The following is a 21,636-nucleotide window of genomic DNA, read 5'->3' as shown; positions in this document are numbered from 1 at the left end:
AACCTGCCTGTCTCTTTGGGGGTACTGAATGTGGGTCACAATACCCATGGCACACACAGATTACTGAACTATAATTAGTAATCTGAATATAGTTAGGTAGGGCAAAGGGGCTGCCTTACCAATAGATGCTACTGCAAAATTGGTTGGTGCAAAATTATGGGTATGGTCCCTGGACAACGGCTGGGTGGGCAATTGACACCTCTTCAGGATATCTACCTGACATTTAGGGGGAAGCATTAAAACAGCATAATCACCACATCTGATTGTTGCATGTGTGCATTTGCAGTAAAAACAGGTGGGCGTGCAAAAATCATGTGCAATGCTGTACAGGCCATTTACACACTTTAAAGACATTACATTTAGGAGCCATAAGTCAACCTTTTGCAAGCTGGAACAGCATCAAATATACCTGGGAAACCCAAGATAAATGCTTTATTACCACGAAGAAACTGGCATCTGGTGCTACACTGCCTGGCTTTGATTATTTGCAACAGTCACTACCAAAGCTGAGTAGTTACAATGGGTGGGTTCTTCCCATCTTTTTCTTGTTCCCTGCCATCAAGGATTTGCTAACAACTTAAGTATTTTTTTTTCCTAGTGGATGGACTTCTGATCCTAGGAAATTTAGGCAGCTGTACAAACCAGCTCATGCTAATCCCTAGCATTTGTGCAAAAGCTTATCATAAGCCCTCAACAGCAGGAGGTGTCAGAAGGGCAACGATCCTTGTCGCCAATTAATTCTGCTTTCAGAAGGTAAGGAAGGGGATAATTAGGCCTTTGGTGAACAACATTTGTGTTCTGCAGTCACTGACTTCACAAGGAAACAGAGCTGGCCTCTAATGCAGCGGAAGCAATACCCGCTTTACCTGGACCAGTGAAGGCAAATGCTGGTAATCTCACAGGCTACTCTGGAGGCTGGAGGCCGTGTTTTGCTGCACAATTAACTTCCTCGTAGCTCATCAGTTGGCACAACCAAGTAGTAAGGGCTTTGCAGCTGTGGAGCACATATACTTTGGTGTGGCACTTCTTAGGACAAGCATGCCCAATCCAGATTCCGTCCCCAGCTTTGGGATGAGGTAGGAGGGAAAAGCATCCTACCCAGCAGGAGCCTGACAGGCAAGGAAGCTCCCTGCCTCCGGCCTTGCTTTTATCTAACACATGAGCAGATCTGGAAAGGAGAGCTGGTCTTGTGGTGGAGAGCATGAATTGTCCCTTTTGCCAAGCAGGTTATGTCTTGATTTGCATTTGAAAAGGTAAATACATGTGAGAGCTGTCAAAATATTCCCTTTAAGGGATGAGGTCACAGCTTCCTGGAAGAGCAACTACATGCTTGCATGCAGAGGGCCCTAAGTTCACTTCCTTGCATGTAATAAAGTAATTCTCCCTAATATCACTAGCAACTTTCCCAAGAATATTCCAGGAACTCCCAACAGCAGAAAGATAGCCCAGGCCCTTATGGACGCACGAGATGTACTCTACCAGTGAGCTGTGCCTATAACTTCAGCAAGAGTAGGCTCAGTTTTTCTCCTGGGGCTTTTACGCACAGCAGGTTTTACAACGAGTTTACAGGGAGGCTTTACGGCAAACTTGAAGTTGTTTCAAAAAACCAACAAAAATAGTAGATTTTTTTACCCCGGATATAAATCGGGTTGCACACTAATCCACAGAGAAAAATCTGAATTGTGTGTGAAATGCTCCTCGATAACTTGCAGGGACTTCGGGGTAAATCTGGCCAATATGTGAATGCACCCCCTCCATTCTGGAGAAGATACGAGTTAAAGGGCTTCAAAAGTCCCGTGTGAAAAACTTCCAGCTGATGTTTTGGTCTTTCAATATCAGGGTCTTTAAAGAGTTTCATAGTCAAATGTTGTTATAGGAAATGTCTAAGCCGCTCTAGGAGACTTTAAAATCAATCCACACAAGTTAAAACTGTGTTTTTGTTCTCTTGTACCCTTGGGAAAAAGCTACTATGTCATTGTATCTTAGACAAATAGGGTGGAAAGAATTAATTTCATTATACAGCAGAGAACAGGATTTCATTGGATCAAACCCAGGAGCATCAGTGTGCTTTTAATAGCCACAAAATTTCTCAGCACTTTCACCTTGGTAAAAAAAATTCACACAGAAAGCTCTCCAAATCCAGTCCAATTCCCCTAGCGATATTTTTTTTTAACCCTTATATGGACAAGGTGCAAGGCCCGCAATTAAAGAGTTCTGGAACTTTTTTGTCCTTAGCTGTGAAACTCCTTGGTTGCATTTAAGATACATGTGTGCCCTCAAGATATGTCTGTGCATAAATATGACTTCTGTCAGGCTACTAGAGATGTCATAGCTAATGGCCAATGAGACCCTTTTCCACACATAGCAGATAACCTTCAAACTGGAAGAACCCATGTTCACTGGGTTTATCCCCCCTAATCCCCACCCCCAAGTATAACCGAACTTAAGCACATATAACTAACTGCATGTGTTTACACTGATCCCTTGGTATGCTTATCTCCTTCCATGCCTTCCCCTATTGTCTTTCCTATTTCCAGATTTTAAACTTTAGACTCTTGCGGGGAAGGAACTTGTCTTTTTTGCCAATGAAACTCTGGAAAGCACCGTGTGCATACATGGCACTGTAGAAACAATAATCAGCACACAGGCACCAATAAAGAAAATCGAACCTGCTTATGGATCATGGATAAGATATCTGAAAGCTTTACTTATCAAACACATTCTGGAGAAGCAACTTGGCTTTTAAATCAAACACCAGAGGAACTGAAATTCAGTGATGGGATCTTCTCTAGAGCACAGTGCAACACCCCTGAAACCTTAACACAGGGAAACAGGCAACAAAGAGCTAATAGCACCACCTTCAGGCATAAAGTCGAAGAGCACATGGTATACTTTGTCATATTCAAAAGATTGTCCAGTGTCGCTTTTTCCACAGTCACAGCAGCAATAAGGTGCACAGTAAGCTTTGATGAGCAGGTCCCTCTATGCAGACATATCTCATTATTTGTCACCAATCACAGTAACACAGCTCATGAGTCACAATCAAAAGGAGAAGATATAAACAGCATTGGGAGGATGGGGGATATAAGCTCTGTTCAGGCTGCCACACGCTTACGAGTGTCAAAAGCAGGTAGGAGGTCCCACCCTGGCACATCACTCACCTCCCTCATGGTTACTTATGGAACGCCTTCTTTGTCATGAACCCCACCGCCCACTGAGATCCGCTGGAGAGGTCCATCTGCAGTTGCCACCGGCTCATCTGGTGGCCACTCAGGGACAGGCCTTCTCCGCTGCTGCCCCGAGGCTTTGGAATGAGCTCCCTAGTGAAACAAGAGCCTCCCCATCTCTGACAGCTTTTAAAAAGTCTTTACAGACGCATCAGTTCACCCAGGCTTTTAGTTAATATTGTTTTAATGGTTTTAATGCTGTTTTGAAATATTATTTTAACAATTTTTAAATTGTTGTAATGTTTTAAACCTTTCGTTTTTGTTTTAACTAATGTTTACTTTGTTTTTATTTTCTTGTAAACCGCCCAGAGACGCAAGTTTTGAACAGTATAAAAATGTGTTAATAATATAAATAAATAAATAAATAAATAAATAAATAAAAGGCAGTGTTCGCTGAAAGAGGGAAGCACCGTAACTGTGATGGCAGGTGCTTCTGGGATTGGCAGCTTGGGGGGATCCAGGCTAATGATCACGGAAGCACCTGCCATGATTCCAGTTACGGTGCTTTCCCCCTTCAAACACTGCCTTTTCCATGAGCAGCCACAAGGGAGGTGAGTGAGGTTCTGGGGCGGGACTTCCTACCTATTTTCGGCACTTGCAAGGGTGTGACAGCTGAAAGCCTGAACAGGGCTACAGTAACTTCCTTAAAATCGCTCATCTTCATTATGAAACTGCAAAACTGTAAACCCAAACTGGTTTTTATTATATGTTTTATGCTGTCTTAATACTGATTTAGGTGTACATTGCCTGGCGTGCCTGTTGGTTGGCATGGTGACCAATAATAAGCTCTATATATACAAATGGTAAATACGTAAAGGTGCAGATACCCTCAGGGTCTTCTGCCCACTCACCACTTGGAAGGGGAAGAAGTGCTTTGCCTAAGGGGACTCATTTTATGGAGTGTCGCACCCCCGCTATAGGTTGATATGAACACCTGTATCTGCCTGATACTGAGTCAGATGATTGTTCTATACCAGGGGTTCTCATTTGGGTCCCTGAATGCAATTGGATTATAACTCCAATAGTAATGATGAAGGGAGTTGTAGTCCAACATCATCTGTGGACCCAGGTATGAGAACACCTGGTCTACCTAGCTTCCTATTGTCATCTCTGGCTGGTAGTGGCTTTCCAGAATCTCAGGTGAGACAGCCCCACTAATACAGATCCTTTTCCTTGGAGAGGTTCAGAATTCAACTTCAGATTTTCATTATGCCAATTATTGTGCTCTGCCTCTGAGCTGTGGTCCTCTTTTCTTCCCTGCTCCACCATTTGAGAACATAGGTTCTATGTTCACATTTCAACCAAGTAGCTAGAGTGGGAAACAAACAACTTAAAAGAAAACTAAAAACATAAGCCATCAGCATACCCTCAACCTGCACTTCCTTCACTACTGCAGGAAAGAGAAAGGGGCTCAAGCCCGGAGTATCTTCCTGAAATTAATTCCTTAATTAATTCCTTACTTTTTCTTGATCTGGAGAAGAACTTGATGCCCCCAGGGGAGGTAGATGGGTTAGAGCCAGAGGAGGAAGAGTCTTTGGAGGAGGACCTGAAGATCCCACTGAAGCTCATGCGACGAGGCGAACGAGGGGGAGACTCCTGGTATGGGAAAGGGAACACTGTTTTTGGAGAGCCCGGACTGTGTTTGGATTTGACAGGGGCTGAAGCTGGGCTGGAAGGTTGGTTCTGGAGCCCCTTTGAGAAAAGTCCTCTGGAAGGGCTGCCTGTGCTGTAGCTCTCTTCTGCCTGCAAAGAAAGGAGAAAAGGGATAATTAAAGTCAACTCTTTTCACTCCAAGGCTACCTCTGTGAAGCCATTCATCTGATGAGAGTCCTCATGCAGTGCGTCTGCTGTGCTGAAATATTGCAGAGCTGAGACTGCAGTCTAGATGACTTGGTACTAGACTACATGACTAGGAAGACTAGATGCATGTGGACGACTGAAGATCCTCACGGTACAGCCGGAGGATTCTTATTTTACCCATCTCTAAGGTACCCCATGTCCCTTTCACTCTAAGTGGGTGGTTAAAGGCTTTAGGTGTGGTAGAATCAAGACTCAGAGACTTATTTAAATGTAAAAGATTTATTAAAATACAAGAAATGATTGCTTATTAAACTAATACAAGATTTTTTAAAGAATAAAAATCAAATAAAGCTGTGTTTATTGTATTACTTTCTATTGTTTTTATTGTGTTTCACTGTAAGCCACTGGAGCAGCTGTGTGCTAGAGGGACACGACAGAATTTTAAAAAAATAAATCAATAAGTTTCCCTATGGAATGGCATTGCTTACGAAGGGAGTGGAATGACTAGCTGGATTAGTTCAACATCCTTTCACAGTCTTACAGCCAGATTTACCCCTAGCTCTCCCCAGTGGAACTCACATCTGCTGTTGTAAAGGGCTGCTGTCCCTTTACATGGTCCAAGCTTCTCTGATGTTCTAAGCCCAGTCTGGCATATGGCAGTTGGAATGGAACCTTCCCACCTTGAAGGTTCTGCACCTCTTTCACCACATCAACTGAAGGCTGCCAGACATTCTGAAGTCTTCCTTCTGGTCCTTCTCCAGACTCCTAGACACCAACCACCAAGTCCTCTTCCAGATGAGCCTTCTTGGAGGCTCTTATCTTCTAGGAGAATCCCAGAGTGATGCCAATCCACTGCCAGTCCTAGGTCCACAGCAACCAACTGTGGGCATTCATATCTACACAGTGCCTGCCCTACTCTTGCCCCCTCCAGCTCTGGCTTGGTCTTCTGCCTTCAACTCTATTCCTCAGGCCAGTCTTCTACCCAATCTCCTCTCTGAGTCCTCTCACAGCCCTTTATATAGCCCTCCCTTCAGAAGTTTCAGGACCTCTAACTAATCCTGGTTAGGATTGTGTCCAGCAACCTTTTGACACAGTGTCCAATATGTTGGACAGCTGACCAATTCTCTGAAGGGGATTTTCAATCTTCCACTCCCTATTTTATGGGGTTCCTCTTCAAGCTTTAACTATTCAGCCTCTCTTCCATTTCCTTAGCAACCAAAATGGTTGCCCAGCAGTGTTCCCTCTAACAGGGATTCCCAGATATTGTTGACTACAACTCCCATAATCCCCAGCCAAAGACCATTGCAGCTGGGGATGCTGGGAGTTGTAGTCAACAACATCTGGGAATCCCTGTTAGAGGGAACACTGCTGCCTAGGAACCTAATTAAATAACCATCCCTATAGAGGTCTCTCTTCACAGTTCCCAAGGCTATACAACACAATGAATCTCTATTAGGCCTCTGTTCTGGAAACCTTAATCTTTATATATGAACAATAGCATGAGTCTTTAAAAAAAGAAAAGAAAAGAAAAAGACTGATTCTCCGCAAAGCAAGAGAGTCCCTGCAAAGAAGGCTAGACTCTAATGCCAGAACACAATGTCAGAACACAAGTTCAGAGACAAGAAAAGAAGTAAGCCCTCTAAGGTGTGCTCATGTGCATGCGCTCACACGTTTTCTGATGTCCGCTCAGTTAATTGTGTATCACTGCCTTGATACTGTCACCTAGAACAAAACTCATTCTGCACACAGATGAAAAAAATTAGAAAGAACACTGAAGAGAAGTCTGGATTAGGAATGGCTGGAGTTCTCAAGAAGGCATGGCAAGTTGTCAGTTGCCAACTTGACCCATGGTTATTGGGTAGCAACCGGACTAAGTTAATCATCATTAAATCCCACTGAAATAAATGAGACATAAGTTAGAAGTTACACATTGCTTTTAGGGTCAAATTATGTGTTATATTACATTCATAGTTTGGGCCTTGTATGTTTGTTTTTCTAACTAAAATAGCAGCTGCAAGGAGTCCAATCTGTACTGGGATCATGGCATGGAAGAGGGGCACTTTAAACTTTCTGCTTTGCTGTGACCCCAATCTGAAGCATGCCTCCCTACCCCTGGCCGCCACCAACTGCTATATCCCCCAAGAGGAACGTTCTCATTGGTGTCAACAAGAGCTTTTCTCCCAGAGGGGAAAACAGCTTCAGGTGGAGAGCAACCACATTAGGACAATGGCAAAGGGGGAAAGTTAAAGGTCTTGTTATAGGTTTGCCACTTAACTGGTTTGTAAAGATGACAAATATTTCTTGAAACATGATTTCATTTGAAATGTACTGGGAATATCAATAAAAGAGACATACCAGTCCCAGCAAATGATCTGGATCGCCCACCACTCACCAAAGTTGCTATTTCCCTTAGAAAGTTTCCATTAGTTAAACTATATATATAAAATAAATAACTTGGGCCTGATGTAGTACACAAACAAGCCAAGCAAAAGGACTTGTTAATGTCAGAACTGAAGCCCTATTCAGATATGTATAGTCTGTACATATATACATATTTTTTTGTGAACAATTATACATGCATTCATTTAATAAGTGAACCTAGGCCCCTGCAAATAAAGGATATAGAAAGGAAATTTACTACTGTATGCACTGAATATAATGTCTGACTAACCATTTGTCCATACAAATCTGTACAGATCTGTATGAACATAATGTGTGAATAGGACTTGAGTCTTACATCTATCTATCTATCTATCTATCTATCTATCTATCTATCTATCTATCTATCATATTTTTACACCGCCAAAAACTTGCATCTCTGAGCAGTTTACAACAAGATTAAAAGTAAAACATTAATGAAAAACAAAAAATTTAAAATCAAGACATTCAAAACACAATTTAAAATTTTAAAACAATATTCTAAATGTTTCATGCAATTTCAACTTGCACACACTCACCCTCGGAGCTGGTAATAGGCATTTTTCAATTACAATATGTAGTAGCCATTTTGAAAAACAAATTTTAACTGAAATCCAACAATATTCACTTAGACTGAAATGAAATTTGTTCACAGACTTTAATCACAACCCTAATAAAGAAGCTTCAGAGTGATATGCTGATATTGATGATATGTACGATGCACACAGCTATTTCAATTGTTTTATGACTTAAGCAACTAATGGGATGGGGGCACAAAGCAAAACATCTCACACTATTCCATGCTCTGCTTTGATGCTGCAGTAATTATTCCACTCAGAGCACCTCAAACTAGATAATTTGATTAATTATTTACCTTAATGACAAGAACTAAAAAAACATAACAGCAAAAAGAAGAGAAGATTGCACCCTTATTTATTTTTTTCAGCCCCATGGGTATTTCATATAATCAGCTTTTATCTCTTCCGTGCTTATCACACAGTATCTAAACCCCAATAAAAATGCCCACAACTACCAGTGACTTCAGATACGTGCGGGTCCTTCCGATGCCCTAAACAGTTACAAAAGCTCAGGTACAAAAATCAAAGGTTGGGCATTTCTTGATTCATTGTTCTCAGCACATCCTGTTTAAATATTACTCAGGCATAAAATCAAAGTGAATGTTCAGCACAGAAAGAGCAGCAGCAACAGCCAACACCATTAGCGTGCAGTCACCAGAACACCTCACATCCTAAAGCTGTTCTGCAGGCTGAGCACCAGAGGGCGAAAAGAGGATGCTGAGAAGCACAAGCCGATCAGTGAAACTCCAGCAATGAGGATGCTTCTATACGCCTACATCAGTCTGCAGACGGGTCCAAGAATCAGGGCTGCCACAGTGTGAGCCTTTCTGTGCAAGAACTGCATGCTGATACACAACTGAGATCCTAGGGTCAACAGATCTGAGAATGTGAGATCCCCGATCTATATAGTTCAGAAAGAGACTAGTGCTTTTTAAATAAGAAATTTTGGCTTGAATTTCGAGTGAGCTACCTGGGGCGGGGGGCGGCGGATGCAATGGGCTGAAGCCACACTCCGAGCTTACCTTTTTTGCTGCCAACTATTTCATGGCAGCAGTGCTCTTGCTGGTATTTGCTAGCCAGCTGCCACAATTTTTAGGTCCTGGAGGTCCACCTGCTCTCAATCAATGCTACATTATTACATAGGATTATTCTGAGGGTGCTTCTGAGGAGCCGCATAGTGGCCATTTCCCCCCAGAAGTCCGCTGAGCTAAGCACAGTGCCACTTAACGACAGATGCAATGACAGAGCATCATTGGCCGGGGTGAGGGTGGGGTAAAAATGGTAACTGCCAGCAACCGGAAGGACAACCCTCACTTCCCTGAAATGCACTGACCCCTTCTCTGCATCATTCCCAGTATCTTTGTGTCTTCACCTGAAATACAGTTACCAAAGATGAGGGCATAAATATTGAGTCCAAAGTGTAGGTATGCCCCTAGAAATATCTTGTGGCAGTGCTGAAACTCCTACAATGTTTTGCTTGTACTCTGAGCTCAGTGAACAGTTTCCTCAAATTTCAGAACGTTTTGCATCTCATCTATATCCATGTGTTCCTACTACTACTTATTTATATACCGCTTTTCAACAAAGGTTTTCAAAGCAATTTACACAGACTAATAATAATATGATTTCCTGTCCCCAAAGGCACTCACAATATAAAAACACACACAAGGCAGACACCAACAACAGTCCCTGGAGTATGCTGTGCTGGGTGAATATGACCAATTACTCTCCCCCTGCTGAATATAAAAGAATTGCCACTTCGAAATGTGCCTCTTTTCAAAGTTAACAGGGAAGACGCAGTTAGCTCCTGCCTCTTCCTATATCAGAACAGCTTAAAAAACCCATTGCAGTATACAGTGGTCCCTCGACTTACGAAGTACTCGACATCCGAAGATTTCGATATACGAACGACAAAAAATACCGGAAGTCGTTGCCGGTTCAGATGCGGCTTCCTCGACCTACGAATTTTTAGATGCGGTTTCCTCGACTTACGAGTGTTTCCGGACCTCCATGGATGCGCTTTTCGACTTACGAAAATTCCGACCTATGAACGTGCGTTCGGAACGGATTATCTTCGTAAGTCGAGGGACCACTGTAGTCAGAATGTTTATATCATGGCATGCAGGTGATGTCATCAAGAAGTTGAAAAGATAGAACAGGATAGGACAGGATCCCACACCCCACCCAATATATTATTTGAGGCAAAGAGTTTGGAAGGATAGCAGGAGAAAAGAATTTCTACAAAGGCTAGGAACAACAATTGCACTTAGTAGATTACATGGAATGATTCGCCATCAATCCTCATGTCAAGGCATAGTTAGATTACTGTCATCTGGGATGAAGACATTCCTGCCTACAGAATACTACTGCACTAAGTGATGCAGTTATTGTCTCTCTGGGTAACATTTAGTGCATAGGATGTCATTTGGGACAACTTTATTATTAAATGGGCTATTAATGGGTTCAAGAAGGCCCACTGGCCCTTTCTTTGTTAGTGCAGATCACTGATGATGGCCAAAGAGGCGCATGTTAATGTTTCAGTGGCCAAGATACATCACCGAATGGGTGGGCTATTGGTTGAGAGTTCTGCAGAGCCTTTCTAAACCAGAAGCTGTCAAAGGTGATTCATACTCCATGCATCCAAGGATATGTATATGTGTGTGTGTGTGTGTGTGTGTGTGTGTGTGTGTGTGTGTGGTGTCACTGTAAAGAAACTGAAAGCAGACAGTTTCTGAGAGTGACAGAGACTGGAATGGAGACAGAGAGAATGCTGAGCTGAAAGCAGATGGAAGTCACCTTAAAGTGTAGCAGTTTCTCTTTAAGGATCTGATCTAATCTGTTGCTGACCTGTAAGAGAGTACATGTTGCTTACGTCCATGTACACACAACTTCTCTATCTTCTCAATAGCAAATATTACCCCCCAAAATTTGCAGTCATCCAGACATATGAAGTAACTTTTTTACTCAACACATCATTAATCTATTGAATGCTCTGCCACCATCTTGGTGATGCCCACCATCTTGAACGGCTTTAAAAGGGGCTTAAACAAATTTATTTATTTATTTATTTATTTTATACCGCCTGATATGTACATCTCTAGGCGGTGTACAAAATTTAAAATATTTAAAAGTCACAGATTAAAATACAGGACACAATAAAAATAGAATAAAATAGTTACTAAAACAAGTTTTTAAAATTATTAAAATTAATTCTAATTAAAAGCCTGTGAAAACAGGAAAGTCTTGAGGTTCTTTCTGAAACAAACAGAAAAGGAGAGGCTCTTATTTCGGCAGGGAGCATATTCCAAAGCCCTGGAACAGCCACAGAGGAAGCCCAATCTTGGGTCACCACCAAACGAGCCGGTGGCAACCGTAACCGGACCTCTCCAGAAGTTTGTAGCAGGCATCAGGGTTTATGACAACAGAGGTGCTCTCTTAAATAGCCTTTTAGACCCAAGCCATTTAGGGCTTTATAGGTAATAACCAGCACTTTGTATTTCACCCAGAAACATATTGGCAGTCAATGCAGTTCTTTTAAAACCAGTGTTATGTTGTCCCAGAGACCAATCTGGCTGCCACATTCTATACTAATTGTAGTTTCCGGACTATGTACAAAGGCAGCCCCACATAGAGCACATTACAGTACCACTGTATGTACATATGTACCACTGTTTCACTTCTTTCACTTCTAGAAATGGATGTAGCTGACGTATCAGCCGAAGCTGATAAAAAGTGCTCCTGGCCACCGCCTCCGCCTGAGAAACCAGGGAGAGCTTTGGGTAAGGAGCACTCCCAAGCTAAGAACCTGATCTTTCAGAGGGAGTGTAACCCCATCCAGAACAGGTATATCTAAGCCATCTCTCGGGTCCTGGCCCCCCACAGTCAGTACCTCTGTCTGATCTGGATTAAACTTCAGTTTGTTATCCCTCATCCAGCCCATTACTGCCTCCAGGCAGGCATTTAGGGAAGATATGCCATTTCCTGATGAGGTTTGCATGGAGAAGTAGACCTGGGTGTGATCAGCATATTGCTAACACGCAGCACCAAATCTCCTGATGATCTCTCCTAGTGGTTTCATGTAGATGTTAAAAAGCACTGGAGATAGTATGGAGCCCTGTGGGACTCCACACTTCAGTTCTTGCTTAGCAGAGCAACAGTCTCCAAGCAACACCATCTGGAATCTGCCAGAGAGGTAGGAGCAGAACCATAGTAAAACATGGAGGACAGGCCTATCAATGGCTATTAGTCTTGATGGCTATAAGCTACCTCCAGGCTCAGAGGCAGGATGCTTCTAAATACTAGTTGCAGGGGAGCAACAGCAGGAGAGAGGGCATGCCTTCATCTCTTGCCTGTGGGCTTCCCAGAAGCATCTGGTGGGCCACTATGGGAAACAGGATGCTGGACTTGATAGGCCTTAGACCTGATCCAGCAGGGCTGTTCTTATGTTCACTATCGGAGTGGAATGGTGCCTGTGGCATACCTAGAGTTGTGGTGGCAGTCCCTGCACACCCCGCTAACCTACCCCATGTCCTAGCAGTGCACACTATGCATACTCACCCACATCTACACAATCAAACACTTCCTGCTCCCTCCAAACACTTCCTGCTTCCACCCAGGAGCAGGGACAGCTAGTCAGTATAAGGCAGCAGAGGAAGCGAGGATGTGGGCGGACAGAGGAGAAGGTGGAAGCAGCAAGGAGTTGGGTGAATGGAGGTGGGCGGCAGATGGTCTGTGAAGACAATACGAGCTAGATAGACCAATGGTCTGACTCAGTATATGGCAGCTTCCTATGTAAGTTGTACTATTAGCCACCATGTCTTACATTCAATAATTCATCCGAACCCAAAATGGCATTTGCCATGAGACAGCAGACTGCTGGCTCACATCTCTCTCCCAATCTTCACATCTCTTTCCCCAGAAATTAGGCACCTGACACACCAGGCCATTCTTCCATATCTTGCCCTCTGTTTTCTGGCCCATCTTTCTACTGGGCCATCATTCGTTCTCATGCCTCATCCTCCAAGAGTTTAGCAGATGACTGCATTTCCCCCCAGCTGGGCTACATATGCCTTTCCGAAACAATCTGAAACCCTGGAGGGCTCCTGCCTCAGCAGATAACACTAAGCTAGATGGAACAATTATCAGACTCAAAGGCAGCTTCATACATTTGCTTACTTTTTTTTTTTAATGGCTTAGGCTAGGGAGACGAGAGTTCAAATCTCCACCCACCATGGGCTCGGCACTATTTTTCAGCCAAGCTTTTGTGGGCCACTGGCTTGAACAACAACAAAAAAGCAGCTATTTTGCTAAAGAGCTGGACTTGCAGTAATTCTGGTGGTATGCTGAGAATACTATAAACATTCTAAAATAATACTAAACAGAAGGTTTTGTTCTCCATCCTTGTTTTCTAGGATGATGATGATTTATTCGGCCCACTGCTGCTGCAATGTCTGATGTTATCTGTGCGTAGTATAGGACATCTATTGGACTGGCACTTCTTTAGCTTCCTCCATTTTAGCCAGTGGAGACCATAACCCCTTACAGCAAAACAGCCTACTAGTACTAATCCTATGCAGACAAAGGGAGCATCCCAGGAATTCCTGGCTAATTTAGATATGTGTCTGTCCTCCTTGCCTGGAGACCAGTGCACATCCCAGTGGCAGCTGGTACAAATGAGGGTGTGTGTGTGTGTGTGTGTGTGTGTGTGTGTGTGTATAATGAGCCACAGGTGCCATGCACGATGCTCCCATTCCATTCCGACCTGGCTACCTCTCTCATCTTGCCTTTCTCTGAGCCCAGTGGGCTGGTAAGTGACCCAGTTGGGACTGAACTCCCGAACATGGCAGTTGGGGAGTTCAGTTCTCTAACGAGTGAATCACCAGCCTGCTGGGCTCAGAGTGGGGTGAGACACGAGGGAGAGAGGTAGCCAGGGCAGGGCAGAATGTGAGCATCATGCACTGCACCTGTGGCTCATTTTCAGCCCCCCACCCCCACCCCGCCGCAACCAAATTGTTTGCACCAGCTGCCACTGGCTCATCCAGAGACATTTTTCAAATCTCTGAAGTGAAGCATTAGCCTGCCGTCTACTCAATGGTCTTGGGGAATGAATGGATGTTCTTAATTACGTTGTAAGCTGCTTTGTATGTTTGACAGAATAGAGGGAAGACAGAAATGTTTATAATATAAATACATAAATAAGTGTTCTTCTATTACAGATCAGGGTGGATAAAAATCAATGTTTTTTTAAAAATGGATTTTTTAATTTAAATCAGATTTTAAAAAATTTAAATCAGATTTTTTATTTCAATCAGATTTTTAAATTTTAAATCAGATTTTCTAAAAATAAAATCCTTTTGAGGGGAAAAATCTATCTAAAGATAGCTTTCTGTTTAAGATCCATTATAGTCCAAAGGTTATTCATCATGAAATAAGGATTGTTTTTTAATTGTGTAGCATGAGGCTGTATATATGCAATGTTTACATTTTTTGGTAAATGAATTTCATTAATCCATTCACAATGTCATGCTTTTCCAGAGATTTCTGTAAGATTATTTTGGGCAATTTTTCTATCTAGAAGAGGACCAAAAATGAAACCTTCATCTGGTTGTAAAAGCAAGAATGAGTCTTTATGTAAAAAACCATGATTTAAATCTAGTCTTACTGACTAGTGATTTAAATCATGATTTAAATCAAATCCACCCTGTTACAGACTGACATGGCTAAAAGATGCCAAGTTATGCTGGGAGGCAACCAGGGTGTTCCAACAACCTTCCACTCCTTCCCCTGATCCTTTCCCCAGCCAAGCATATTTTAGCATTTGATATTTTGTCCTGTGGAACAATGTTGAAAATGCAATAGAGACATCTAAGATGAATGGTTTCCTTTTCATTCTTACTGCATCTTGTCCAAATTTCACTAATATCTGCTAGGATGCTACTAACACACAAACCTATCTAAAGCTTCACCTTGGTGTTAAATAACTTTGCTTAGAACTAATTTTAAAGCCCTCCAGAAGCAGCACCTCCCATTTGTGTATTTAGCTCCAACAGGGACATATTTTAGGTACTGCCTTTGACAACAAATCACATTTCTGTACCACCTCCGAACAGCTACAATTGACAGTTATGGCTGGAGGAACAGCAGCATCTTGGGCTACAACAATTTTCAAACTCATTCCTGAAGTGAACAAGTCACTAGTAAGGAGGAAAATGAGTCAACAAATACTTGCAATTTACCCTCACTCCTGTACAAGGAGAGCCTCATCTGAAAACAATTCTCTTATCAGGTGGCACCTTATTCTCCTCTTAGCCAGTCATAGGAGAAGAAGATTAAATAAATTAGCATCCAATCTGGTGTGGATTTTCATATTTCCATCCCTAGATGAAATTCTGTACCCACAATGGGGGGAAAAACAAGCCCTTTATGATGCAGGCACATGTCTTGCTTAAAAACCCTTTTTGTTCCTGAAGAATCAGGCGTTGAGCTCTGAAACTGCATCGTGCCTAGAGTTCCATCCTGAAAGGAGTGAGTCATCACTGCAGAATTTTGAAAAACCAATTTCTCCCTACCAAAATCAAAAGGACTATTTCAAGCCAGAATGATGTGTTCCTGGCATTTTTCTTGCAGCAGTTCCAAGGTGTAAATAAAATAAAATAACAAACAAAAAATAAGGAGTAGGGGGGGGGAGGAGGAGGACAAATCAATCTGAAAATGCACTGGTACAGTTCAGACAATCTGACAAACTAACCATGGTCTACTACAAACCTAGTATGAGAAATCCCTTAAAACAGTTTCCTGGTTCATACATAATGGGAAAGAGTGGTTTTACAAAGCAGAAAGCCTTGAATTCAGCTAGGTGCACAACAGGAGGAAGAAGCGTGTGGGCACTTTGCTCATTCACAATTCAATAATCATAGTTTGTTGGATCATCTGAACTGTAACGACGAGTATCCAAGTGCACACAAAGGGCATTCAGAATGTATGTGTAGGTTTGAGTCCTTGTGTTAGGGTTGAGACAGACTCCTGTTTCAAACTTTGGAGAGCTGCATAGATTGCCAGTTCAGATGCAATGACAAACTACAGTTTCCTGAGCACCCAGATTTAAGTGCAGAAATTGTGACACCCAATAGGAGGGAGGAGAGAGAGACAGAGGAGGAACTATGCAAGTTCATTGCTGCTCTTGGACGTAGAAGGAATATACTTTATATTGTCAGGCCATTGGTCCATCTAGCTCAGTATTGTCTACACCAAAAGGCAGTGGCACTCTAAGGTCTCAGGCAGGAGTCTTTCCCAGCCTTACCTAAAGATGCTGCCAGGGATGGAAGCTGGGACCTTCTGCATACAATGCAAATGCAATACCATTGAGCAATGGGTCCATCCCCAACTATTCAGGAGGAGAGTTGGTCTTGTGGTAGCAAGCATGGAATTGTTCCTTTTGCTAAGCAGGGTCCACTCTGATTGCATTTGAATGGGAGATTACATGTGAGCACTGTAAGATATTCCCCTTAGGGGATGTCTTCCACTCTGGGAAGAGCACCTGCATGCTTGCATGCAGAAGTTTCAAGTTCCCTCCCAGGCATCTCCAAGATAGGGCTGAGAGAGACTCCTGCCTGCAGCCTTGGAGAAGCCACTGCCAATCTGTGTAGATAGTACTGAGCTAGATGGACCAATGGTCTGACTTGGTATATGGCAGCTTCCTATGTTCCTATTGCTCCTACAGCAAGATTCATGTGCTACATCTCTTGGACTTACCCTTTTTTGCCTTCCTCTGTTTTAGCCTCTCTAGGGTTTCAGACAGAAATCTTTCCCAGCCCAACTTGGAGGTGCTACCAGACCTGGGACATTCCATACGCAAATCATGTACTCTGTCACTGATCAACAGTCCCTTCCCTTGGCTTGGTGCTATGACTGAATGCACTCACAGTCAGTCAAACTGCACATTAGTATCCATTAGTTTTATTCCAACTGTAGCCCACCTTTCTTCTTATGAGCATATACAGGGCAAATCCCACCTAATCCTTGCAGCAACCTAGTGAGGTAGGCTTTGTTGAGAGACAGAAACCAGACAAAAATTACTCAGTCAGCTTCATGGCTTTAAAGATTTGAAGGACCCCTCAGTCCAAATACTATAAAGAGTAACACAGTGCCTTCTCCTGCCTTCCTATTTAAGGCAACTGTGGTTCCGGTTACATCAGGGGTTACTATTATTACTAGCTGGGACAGTGCAGAGCAACTGCACACTTGTTCTCCCTGCCTCTAGCCCCCACGGGCTGATCCGGTCCCCTGTCCCACCTTCTCCCCCTACCTTAAGCTGCCCGCTGCCACCACCATCTCCGCTGCCATGCCCACCTTGGTCTCCCCTCTCCACTGCCAGTGCTGCTGGAGCGCCATGCTACACCAGCCACATCCCCCTGCCACCATCCCGCCCGCCATGGCCACTTCCTATCTGTGACTCCTCCTCCTCCTCCAGGCACGGGCCCATATTTTCATTGGTCATGGCTGCGGCAGGGGTGGGGCTTGCCACACACGATCTAGGCCTTAGATAGAGAGATAGATAGATAGATAGATAGATAGATAGATACCACTTTTCGACCAAAAAAAGTTTTCAAAGTGCTTTACAATGGTGGTTTACAAAAGAATAATCATTAAGATAATTCCCTGTCCCCAAAGTGCTCACAATCTAAAAGACAACACAAGGTAGACATCAGCAACAGCCACTGGAGTTGAAGGGGGCAAGTTGCCTTCCCAATGGTTAATATAAAGGGAACCATCACTTTTAAAGGTGCCTCTTTGCCCATTTAACATGCAGCAGGGGTTCCTAACCTATCCTCCTAACTGATAGGACTTGCAGCCAAACAACATCGGAGGACCCAACACTGAGAGCCACTGTGTTATACCATTTGCTCCTACTTATGCTTCTTTACTCAGAGAGAGACATAGCTCAGTAGCAGTGCACATGCTATATATGCAGAAGGGCCTGGATTCAACCTCCAATAAGCGATATCCAAGAGCTGTGCTTAAAATGCCTTTGCCTGAAATGCTGCAGAGCAGCTGCTAGTCAGAGCAAGAAATACCTGCCTAGATGGATCAAGAGTCAAAAATCCATATGTGAAAAGCAGATCAACTCAGAAGAAATGTTCTTCCGCTCACCTTAGTGAAGAGCTTACACACAACTGGAGAGGACAAGTTTGCTTGTTTTCTTCCTTTCCAGTGGTGCTTAATGAGAGCCTCTCTGATCAATTTAATTGGATGGTTTAATTGGATGATTTCCTCATTCAGGTGGAACAAAAGAGCTTACGAAATCAAAAGAGTTAGCTTGGTATAGCTGGGGTGATAATGGAGGATTAACCATGCAACACAGCACACACTTATGCTCAGTGATCCAATGATTCTGCACAGCTCAGCTGTGAGGAAATGACAACAAATCCTGCCGGGTCAAAGGAACGTCACTCAGCCAAAATAGAATGTGACAGAGCTGACTAACCGAATGGCTTAGTGTGGAGCAGACATCACCACCTTGGGAAAAGTGGGGCTTAGCTCCTTATCCAAGTTTTTCAAGCCAGCAAGCTAGCTCCAATGTTCACCATACAGGCTAAACAGGCTCCCTCCAAGGTCCTCGTTCCAAATGTTAAGTCACTGTTGCAAAAGTAACTCATCATAGTGGATCACAGTGGAGTGTCACTGAAGGTACACCCAGAGAAGTGCTTCCTGATGGACGGGGATTTGTTTTCTCATTTTCTCTGACATTAGAACTTAGGGTTACCCCATGAAAATTGGATGGCAGGAAATTACAGACCAACAAAACAAACTAGTTATTTATACAACATCTAATTAATCAACCAACCCAGTTTTGGAGTGCAAGGGATCTTATATTTGGTAATAATGGCTAGCTCATTCATTCATTCATTCATGAAAAGTATCTGGTTAGTCACTGTGGGAAACATGATACTGGATGAGATGGACCTCTGGTCTGATCCAGCAGGGCCCTTCCTATGTTCGTATGTTTGATTTTCAGGTGAGGAGTCATCACAAGATTGTTTTTGCTTTCAGTTTTTAACTTAATTCACTGGTCTTGTGATAGTGTCTTCATACAATGATAACATAGTATCCCCTTCTAAAAATAACTTCCATTTCACAACACATCAGGCAGGTGTCTTTCCCAGCCCTACCTGGAGATACCAGGGGTTCACCTTGGGACTTTCTTCATGAAAAGCAGATGTTCTACCATTAAGCTATGGCCCCATTAACACTGAGAGACCAAATGATCTTGGAGTTACTTTCTCTTTAAATACTGTCATGTGAATCAGCCATAGCTCAACAAAATGATTATCTGAATATAACAGATCCCTGAATGATAAGCAGATGGGCAATCTTATTTCACTACCAGAGAGATAAAGAGAACGCGGTTAAGTCTTGAGAATCCTACCTTTCGTGAAGCATGTTTCTCTGAACTGTCCACATCTCCATCCAAAAATGGCATAGCAAATGAGCTAAGATCCTAAGGTGGGAAAGAGAAGGAAAATCAAACCCTTTCATAAGAACCTTTAAAGAGGCAAACTACACGTTACATGCAATTGTGTGTAAAGACGCTCCAACTGGTTGTGTTTCTTTCTTAATGAAAAGCATTAACATTTCAACCTGAAAAGCACCCAACATTGAGTGGGTGAGTGACAGTGCCTGGGAGGCAGTTAAATATTTCACTGCAGGCTATTTTCCATTCAAAATTTCACCCCCAAACAGAGACAATAACGTCCTGGCAGCCCCACCATCTATCAGGCTGACGGCCACCACTGAAAGGTCTTCAAAAAAGTCTTTTATGGCTAAAATGTTATTATGTTATGAACAGAAATGTTTAACTGTCATGTCTGCAATTTTACTGACATTTACTGTTTCTCAGACATACCTCTATTTCAGAACAATGGCTGAAGGGTGGTCTATATATTCATCAAACAACTTTCCTCACAGTTTTGGTTTCTATTAGTCCTTCAGACAGGCAGGGGCTCTCTATGGACTTTCCTCAATCCCCATTGCAACATTTTCCTTTCCAGAAAAGAAACAACAGATCTAAATCTACTGCTCTTCCCTCACATATGCCACTTGGATTTTCAGCTGGTTCTTACAGTCAGTTAGGAATTGCAGTTCCCTCCCTGTTCTCTCTCTTTCTTGAAGGTTCTAGACTGGAATGCTCTCAGCTGCCCCATGAGCACAATATTCTGGTTTCTCTGCATATCCCTAACATTTTATGTTCCTAAACTGCAGAGATGTGACATAACTCATGAATTTATTACAAATCAGATCGCTACTAGCAATTTTCTCACCTTCCAGGAGGTGTAAAGCATTCTGAATAAAAGATTACCAACGGTGCAATGTTTCAAATTAAATTCAAAGGAGATGATACTTTTGTGCCACAGTTCAATATATTTCCATTAGTAGCAACCATGCTCTTATTAAGTTAATGAACAATAATTAATAGAAAGCCAGAGGGGGTGTGTTTACATTGACAAGTCAAGGAAAATCCAACAGCTTTGAATGATCTAAGGCAATTGAGACAAATATACCCAGTTATCCTTAATTAAGGAAAATAAACTGTAGCTACATTCCTACCCCTGCTGCTTGCTTGTCGCCTAATGGGTTTTTATGCTTAATAAACATCGTGTTGTTTTGTATTATGTCCCAGCTCATATGTGCCTAATGAGAACCACTGTGGGGCAGAAGATAAAGCGCTGAGACTTACACTGGGGAGGCCTGATTTAAAATCTCACTTCTCACCCTTGGAGGCTCCCCAATGGACGAGGCACCTTCAGAACCAAACATAGCTTATGTCCAGCAACTAGAGGCCCCCGAGCCAAACCTGGTCACTTGAGGAATAATGGCGACCTCTCCAGTTGCCAGTCCAGAAGCAAAAAAAGCAGGGGCAGAGGTAGCTGTGGTAGCTAAAGTGAGCAGGTCCCTTTAGGAGTAGAAGTCTGGATCCTGGCCAGGGCCAGCCCTAGGCCAAATGGTGCCCCAGGCACAGGCAAAGGTAGCCTTTGACGTCCCCCTTCATATGTTCAACTTTTCAAGACCTTTTTTTTTAAAAATTGCATTTATCATTTCACGACTTTGACACATGATCTGCATGCATGATTTATCCCTGTCAAGCAAGGTGACAAATGTGCACAAATAGATCTATAAATCTGTGGTATACTCGTGCCACATATAAGAAAATAAAAACAATTTAGTTTCTTCTAATCTTAAAATGCTTTTTAATTGTGAGAAGAACTGAAATGGGTGGTAGTCCAGGCAGTTGCTTGGGTCACCTGCCTCTCAATCCAGTCCTGAGGCTAATCCCCACTCCTCACTTGCTATTCCTTGCAGGAAAACTAGTTATTGCTCAGTGTGGACTAGAAGCGTTGCCAGCAACAAGGAGTGAAGCAGCTTGGAACTGATGACCATCACTGGGGGATGGTTAAGAGGGGAAGGAAATTCCAGCCCTTACTGATGACCACAGGGAGGCAAGGGAGGCTTCAGTCAGCTCCATATAAGCATGTGTTCGTTGACTGGCTAACCATCTTGGCTGATGCCAACAAGGGTGGCTAACCAGTGAGCAACCACACACTTGCATGGTTGCCTTC

At 43.0% G+C, this 21,636-nt stretch overlaps 1 protein-coding gene across 6 annotated transcripts in view; it reads right to left on the bottom strand.

Annotated features, from left to right (window-relative positions):
* Positions 1 to 21,636, bottom strand: part of PRKAG2 (protein kinase AMP-activated non-catalytic subunit gamma 2) — a 291,223-nt gene that overhangs the window by 181,464 nt on the left and 88,123 nt on the right. For 4 of the 6 annotated variants that reach the window (XR_008309577.1, XM_053260020.1, XM_053260024.1 and 1 more), the window contains exons 2-3: positions 19,449 to 19,520; positions 4,688 to 4,970 (exon numbers count right to left, since the gene is read on the bottom strand). Coding sequence is in view for 5 of the 6 variants with exons in the window: in XM_053260020.1 (XP_053115995.1) it covers positions 4,688 to 4,970; positions 19,449 to 19,520 (355 nt within the window). In the remaining variant the exon portion in view is untranslated. Of the gene's footprint in view, positions 1 to 4,687; positions 4,971 to 19,448; positions 19,521 to 19,925; positions 20,122 to 21,636 lie in introns of those variants that run through there. The other 2 variants (XM_053260023.1, XM_053260022.1) reach the window with 2 other exon arrangements.

This window comes from Hemicordylus capensis, chromosome 6, assembly GCF_027244095.1.
Source record: "Hemicordylus capensis ecotype Gifberg chromosome 6, rHemCap1.1.pri, whole genome shotgun sequence".
Lineage (NCBI taxonomy): Eukaryota > Metazoa > Chordata > Lepidosauria > Squamata > Cordylidae > Hemicordylus > Hemicordylus capensis.
This window is presented reverse-complemented; position numbering and strand designations above follow the sequence as displayed.